Source organism: Ooceraea biroi, chromosome 1, assembly GCF_003672135.1.
Source record: "Ooceraea biroi isolate clonal line C1 chromosome 1, Obir_v5.4, whole genome shotgun sequence".
Lineage (NCBI taxonomy): Eukaryota > Metazoa > Arthropoda > Insecta > Hymenoptera > Formicidae > Ooceraea > Ooceraea biroi.
Genome location: NC_039506.1, coordinates 5,216,094 through 5,223,580, shown reverse-complemented (window position 1 = coordinate 5,223,580; position 7,487 = coordinate 5,216,094). Strand labels below are relative to the sequence as shown.

The 7,487-nt window shown below is 36.0% G+C and overlaps 1 protein-coding gene across 18 annotated transcripts in view; it reads right to left on the bottom strand.

Annotated features, from left to right (window-relative positions):
* Positions 1 to 2,762: 2,762 nt before the first annotated feature.
* The window catches only part of LOC105277888 (echinoderm microtubule-associated protein-like 2), a 33,839-nt gene continuing 29,114 nt past the window's right edge, over positions 2,763 to 7,487 (bottom strand). For 13 of the 18 annotated variants that reach the window (XM_011336585.3, XM_011336577.3, XM_011336578.3 and 10 more), the window contains 7 exons: positions 7,153 to 7,410; positions 6,671 to 6,808; positions 6,406 to 6,519; positions 5,777 to 5,800; positions 5,285 to 5,372; positions 4,942 to 5,168; positions 2,763 to 4,695 (listed from right to left, as the gene is read on the bottom strand). In XM_011336585.3, the coding sequence (XP_011334887.1) occupies positions 4,570 to 4,695; positions 4,942 to 5,168; positions 5,285 to 5,372; positions 5,777 to 5,800; positions 6,406 to 6,519; positions 6,671 to 6,808; positions 7,153 to 7,410 (975 nt within the window). In that variant the 3' untranslated portion in view covers positions 2,763 to 4,569. Of the gene's footprint in view, positions 4,696 to 4,941; positions 5,169 to 5,284; positions 5,373 to 5,776; positions 5,801 to 6,405; positions 6,520 to 6,670; positions 6,809 to 7,152; positions 7,411 to 7,487 lie in introns of those variants that run through there. The other 5 variants (XM_020031184.2, XM_011336589.3, XM_011336587.3 and 2 more) reach the window with 4 other exon arrangements.

The window sequence follows — 7,487 nt, the reverse complement described above, 5'->3', positions numbered from 1 at the left end:
GCTTTCCAACTTCGAAACCTGCTTACATCGGAGTGCCGATCGTGACGTCACTGCCGATGGGACTTTTTCGTTGCATTTCTTTCGCAACGCGCCAATTAATACCACTCCTCTAAATTGGAGCGGCCGTTAATAAATGGCCGCTCGATATCCTCTCTCTTTCTCGTTTTCTTCGCCACGTCATTTGGATTTCGGTCGATGGACGCGCATAATGTATTAGCGCATGACACGGTGATATCGCGGCGATGCGAGCGATGGATACAATTAAGCATGATCGATGACTCGAGCGACCGAACAGCCAGGCGGATCCAGAAGTGCTTAACTGCTCGGCGAGACGGCAATGTGTTGTTTCGAGTCCGACAGACCGCCCCGATCGGCTCGAATGAAATCCGAGGAGTGCAACGACGACGTCGTCGTCGTCGTCGTCGTTTTTCAGCGTGTGCAATCTGGTTTGCCGCGATCGGAAAGTAAACGATCTTTATTGGTACAACGAATCTTAACTTTGTGCGCTGTCGCACATTTCTTCTCATAAATTGCGCGTTGGGAATAATTATTTTGCTTCTGTTGAAAATAATATTACATGATAAAGAAAAGACGCCAGCAAAATTCGATATTTTCGAAAAATATCAAGAACACAATTAACGATAAGTATGCTAAATATTTTTAACAATTTGTAATTTATAAGTCCCCTTATACGTATTTTGCGATCGTAATCTTGAGCTACCGATTTTAATGAATTAAAACTGAGCATGGTACAAAATGCAAAACAGTTTGCATTTTGTACCATGTTCAGTTCACAGGTGGAGGCCTACCGGACAATTTGTTGTTATCAGAAATAATTATCCTCAGCAACCTGCGTTTAAGCAAAGTGGTTCCTTTTACAGGGCAAGAATTTTATTCCTTTCAAATCTTCCATGTGCGAAGGATTAATTAACGCGTAATTTATCGAGCATATTGATACACGGAGTGAGCGGCAATGAAAAAGCAGCAGTATTGCGGCGAACGAAAGGGACGGTTCGAGTTTACGTTCATTCATGGCTGTCGGCAGCACCCATGTCGGCGAACAAAGCGGGATTATTTATAAAGCGAACGAAGTTGATCCTGCCGTTCCCGTAAACGAAGTTATTTTCGAAAGTGAGTTCTTCGGTGGGCCCCTTCGAAGAGTGCGTCGAAGTAAACCCCATGAAACCCTCCTAGCCGTTTCAGGCTCTATCTCTCTTTCTCTCTCTCGCATGTGTCGCCGCCAGAAATTTATTTTTGTGATCACGTTAAAAAATGTCGGACGTTTCGTCGGCGAACGGTCCCAAGCGCTGATCGTTACAATGCTGACGATATTGTAAGTTTCTCTTTCGCACGAGCATAAACTTTACGACCACCGACGTTTTACTTGCCTTGATCCCGCGCCTCGTCCCTCGTGGTTATCGGTTTTGGCAGTCTTTGAAAATCACTGGAAATAATAAAAATGCATCACCATTTAGCATTTGGTCGTACAACGTATGCATTCATATTTAAATATAGTCACTTAGACATCTTTGCAACGTGCGAGGCAGAAAGGTCCGAGAAGGTAAAGAGAGTTTGACAAACGGAATATAATTTCCAAAATAAATCTTCTAAGAACATGTAAGTAATTATAAATATCTTGATTGAAATAATTTATATACAAATCTATATCAAAGAAATTGTTATTTCTGTTGTGAAAATTTATTGTTACGCAAATATTTAGTAATTTATTTAATTACTGCAACAATTTTGTTCATTTAATATTTAACGTTATTATTTTTCTATAGAAATACTCAACCAAGTTAAATATTTTCAAAGAATTTACTAATGGTGTTGTTACAATGGATCCTTACCTGTAGATCAAGGAAAACGAGCGAAGCGGAAGCGGAAGTGGACGTCGATACCGTATGTGTTTCAAAAATTCAATATCGCCCATGGAAGGAAGTCGCATTCCCAGTAAACTCAGCCGACAAGAGGTGCTCAACGAGAAAAGAACTCGATTATGACGGTTTTTTGAATGATGCAGCCGAGCTGGAAAACTCAACGGTGCCAACTGGTATACACTTTCATTCCACGCAATCTTAAGCTTTTTCGGCACGTTTTTTACGACCTTCAGTTGAATAAAGCGGCAATAAATGGCTGCCCTTTACCATTTTCGACTTAAATTGCATTTGGCATGTTCTTTGACGAAAAGCGCTCCGAGAAATCGCTGTTCGAACATTTATGTTTCAAATCCAAAATTTCGCCGACAATCTTTTTCTGAAGACATATCAAATTTATATGTAATTTAACACTCGCGTTTAAAGAAAATGAAAGAAAGGAATTTCAAGTTGTATTCTACAAACGAATACAAACAAACGAATTTCTAGTTGTATTCTAATTGGACACTAATATTTGATTCTTATTAAAAAAATTTCATTAATGAAAATAGTTAATATTGGTTTCTATCAAACTTATCAAATTAAAAAATAGAAAACTCAAAGTATGAAATCTATTTAAATCAAAGCAAATCTACTCAATTGGTATCAACAGTCATGTTCTATATCCAATAAATCCACATAACACTGCGAAAAACTGCGAACTCAGTTGTCAATCTGGTGCGATTTGGTACTCGAATCTTATTGTTAAATTGTTAAAATTGCAAACATTTCGTTACGTAAATATAAAACTTGAATTTCTTTAACTAACATATTAATTCTTTTATCGCGCCACGTTGATGTCATAGTTTTCTAATCAGTCACAGATGATTTAACACACAATGCGTCGTTGTCTTGAAGACGATTTATTATCTATTGAAGGTACATACATAATATACGCATACACGTGCATGTGTGTTGCCGTGTGTGACATAAATAAAATATATAGATATATCTTACACGCGTCGTGACGATATATGAGTGAAAATAAAGTGATCGTATCCTTGATCTGTAAGGACTTTGGTAACGCACTTCGGATGTCAGAATGGGGTAAAGAAGAAAAGAACACTAAAAAAGGGACGAACGACGCGAGCTTCCTCATACGTATTATGTACGTGTATATTCGCCCCGCCGCGAGTATGTACATTCCTCGCTCGAGAAGCATTTCCGTTATCCTCCGGCTTCCTTTTGCAACTCTAGCCCACCTGAAGATCATCGATACCTTTCCAATTCGATTCCTGTCAAGCCCTGTTTCGGTTCCGCCGCGTCGAAAGTACACCCGAGTCGAGTTGCGCGCGAATCATGCTTATAAATCGTACTTTCCTACTTTGGACGGCATATTACAGCATTACAGCGTGAGTCATGTACGCATTTTGTCGGATCTTTGGACACTCGGCCCCTTGGCGCCCTAACTTTGTTAGGGAACCCTTATGCTGCGTCTTATTGTTAGCTGCAAAGGGCCCTAGTCCTTCTTTCTCACAATGAGTTAGTTTTATATGTTCCCTTGAGGAAGCACGCGCTTTTTTGCTCGAAATTCGGCTTTGGGTCTCATCCTGTATCACGTTCGGAACATATTTCTTAATTTCTTTCTACTTTTCGAAATACCTTGCACACATGTATATGCACACATGTACAAGTGTATGATGTAATTTTAACCACGAGATCATGCGTCTCTAACTTGCGAAGTATGCTTAATGAGTGAATGAATAGAGCTTTACATTTTGAAATAAATACCACGAGAATATATATTTGATTCTGTTGCTTAGACAAGACTTAATCACTTTCTTCGCGCGTGACAGTTTCTATTTCGAGATCTCTACTCGTTGATTAATGCACGGCATGCTTCGTATGCGCATATCTTCACGTAACTAAAAAAGGGTACATCTACGTTGTACGTATTACTTGTAAATGTTTAAAGAACCGTCGTGGCGCTTTGGGTATATGTATATGAAATTAGTAAAAAATAAAAATTGATTATTTTATGTTACTCCGCCTTGACGACTTTTACATGAAACGTTATAAGAAAAAGAAATGTTCACGATACAAAATATATGTCAGATCAATATATTCGGAAGAAATAAACAAGTTTCTTTGTGAATAAATTGGCGACAACTGTCGTACAGGATTATTCGGATTGTTAATTAACAAAAATGATACCGCTCTCGGAGTAGCCACGTTAATCGCGCGGAGACACTCCGTTAATGTTGTGCATGTGGACACAATGGTAAGAAAAAATTACACTGGTGCTATCATATATACCGATACGAGAAGGAAATTCGCACACAGCTGCTTTACGTACGAAAACGTTCAAGTCTACAAATATTCTGCGCCTGATAGCAAAGATATCAATAAATCGAGGCATCAGACTGATTCTACCTTCGATTCCTTTGAGGACAACAGTATAGTGTTCGTCGCGATTAAATAGATCGTGCAGGAAATATTGTAGCATTTTGATGTTGAAAAATCGAGGTATTGGGATGATCTCATCTTCGGCGCTCTTAAACATTGGAGGCCACATGTTCATCGCAATTAAGTAGATCGTGCAGATAAAAACGTTATCTTTAGTTGTAAGCGACGCGTCGATGACACTCCTCTTTCATCTTAGCTCGACCCTGAAGTGCACTTGTAAGAATTATTCGCTCTCCGGACAATTCGCTTAATTTACTATCCATTGGAGAACGCTGGTATCGGCGCCGCCAGTCGATACCAATCGGGAATCGTCTTGCAGGAACGAGACGTTCGTTACGTGACTCGAGTGGCCGCCGTAGGAATGATACAATGACTAAAATAAAAATCAAAGATTTTATCAATTACTTTCATACATATACTTTCCTTAATGTAAAACTTGTGTCTCTATTAAGCTTTCATAAGTAAGAAAAATTTTACATATGTAGATTACAAGAGCGCACAATTATTAAAAAATTAGTTAATATAATCAATGTATAAATATATTGATAGAAATTTAATAAATTTAGAGATCGAATGTGATACAGCTTAAATTATTTTCTTTTTAGTCCAAATGAATTACCTTCGGTTGACAGGCTGGATGAGAGAATAACTTGACTTTTCCAAAATCATCACCCGTGGCTAGGAGCTTACCATCGCCACTTCTTGTGCAATTATTTACGTCAGTTCCATCCGCGCCCTCCGGCCAGATACCTATCGTTTCAAACGATATCACGCAGGTATGAGTCGCCCAGTCGACGTTCCTCAACATCGAAGATTGGGAAATTTGACGGCATACGCTGGGATTCCCTACAAATTGCCATTTATAGGACGCCATTAATAAACCATCAATCAATCAATATTAAAAATATTTTTATTTAGATTTTTCTTAAGAATTAATTACTATTATAATTAGTAATACTCACAATAGAGTAATTCGTAGTCGCCGCTATTACTGCGCAGATACTGACCATCCACGGACCAGTCCAGGTGAGTTATGAAACTTGAATGTCCCTGAAATAAAGGAAAATCCATATATATACACGCAGTGGCGTGAAATGCACGTGTATTATTGCTATAAATTATTGCGAGCGTCTTTCGTGTTCTTGTTGCTAAAATTACGGAGCATCTAAATGATCGGTGTCTCATACGGCAAACTAACGATACAAAATTCTATCATCTATCATATTACGATTACAATACTTTTTACTCAAGCGGTGTTTACGTGCGTGCAGGTGTTAAAAAGTTAGATGGCAATTTAGCTATGCTATTATCAGTATTATCAATATAGGATCGTGTGTGATAATAAACAAGGTACGTCGCATTACGTTTAATAAAAATCTAAGATGTTTTTAAAACGCGACGTAACGCGACGTCCTCGTTTCTACGTTTGCGAGTGACCGAAACATAAGTCTTACTCCGTGCCTTCGAATCCGCTTTGGCTAAAAATAGGAAAGAACTGTAATAAGTATTACTTACGCTCTATAACGTCTTTATGATAAATTTGTTGATAAAATATGTTCAATATAACATAATTTATTGACAAAATATGTTCGTCATATTTTACTGATATGATAAAATTATTTAAATTACATATTTAAAGAAATAATGCCTTTACAAGTATTTATAATTTTTGATATAATTAATAATAATATTATTAAACAGTTTACTTTTTTGTCGACGCAGTACATACGATTCTTTGATATCATAATTTCGTTGCTAGTAATGTAAAATTATTCTCAAGTTTAAAATAATGCAAATTATTAATAAACGTTGATTATTTAATTATTCATTTTATGAAGCTAAATATAACATGTATATTTTTTTTATTAAGCTTACAAAGAATATAACTTATTTAATATTTGTTTAATATTTAATATTTATAATATTTGTTAATGTTTAATATTTAATATTTGTTAATGTTGAAATTATTGTTTGAAAAATTAGTTTTATTCATAGGAAATATAAATTTCCTTATAATCTTGAGACAAAATATTGATTCTTGTAATATAAAATGTAATTATTACAGGAATTTGTAAAAACTTACCATGCATCGTCCAACTCGACTATACTTGGAATCATAACTGACTTGATAAATATAAATATAATTATCCCTTGAACCGAGTGCAAGCAGAGAACCATCAGGTGAAAATTGAACGACCTAAAACCGCAAATTATGCCAAATTAAAATAATTTAATTATTTCTTTAATCAAAAATATTGATAAATTAACATGTTTATGTAAATTAATTTTATAACATTTTTATATATAAATTGTAATTATGTAATGAATTTTTTTATATATAGACATGCCTGAATGGGCTCGGAACCATCGTTATGATGCGTGTACAACTCCCGCGTTTCACTATCAATAGCCATCCATTTCCCGGACACGCAACCGACAACTATGACGTTGCCACTCGGCGCAAAACCAATACTTTGTGCTTGTTCCTAAACACAAGTATAAAAATTAGAAATATTTTCATATTTTTACTCATCATCACTATTTTTAATTAAGTTTATTATTTATCTTACACTATTAACTTGCATTATATTTTATTAATTAAAATACATATGTTCAAATACTATTCTATATAATCCAAATATCTTTAGATAGATTTCCTTACATGAAAAATAGTGATTTAATGATAGTGATTTAATAATATAATTTATTTTATTTTATAACTTCTGTTAATTAAAATTCTTATTTCTAAATATTTTTTCCAGATAAGTTTAACTTTCTAGATATGTCTATTTTGCAGAATATTAAAAATAATGTAAAATGCGCTATATACCCCAATGTCTTTGCTCCAGATCACAGTATGGCTCAGGCTATCCCACATCTGCAATAATCTATCATGTCCTGCAGTTGCAAACTGAGGCAATTTCGGATGAGCCGCGAGTCCCCAAACTTCTTCAGCGTGGCCCAACATAGCCGGCTGAAAACCCATTTCATCGTCACCGACGAGAATGCAATTCCTTGTCGTGCCTACTAATAACTGTGAGCCTCTTCCTTCCGAAACAGTCCGAATTCCGCCAAAATGTTCCTCGATCTGTCGAATAAATCTAATTACTTCTGATGTCAAAACATGTTAACTCTGATACAGCCAAATAAAGCGTAAGTACGTTC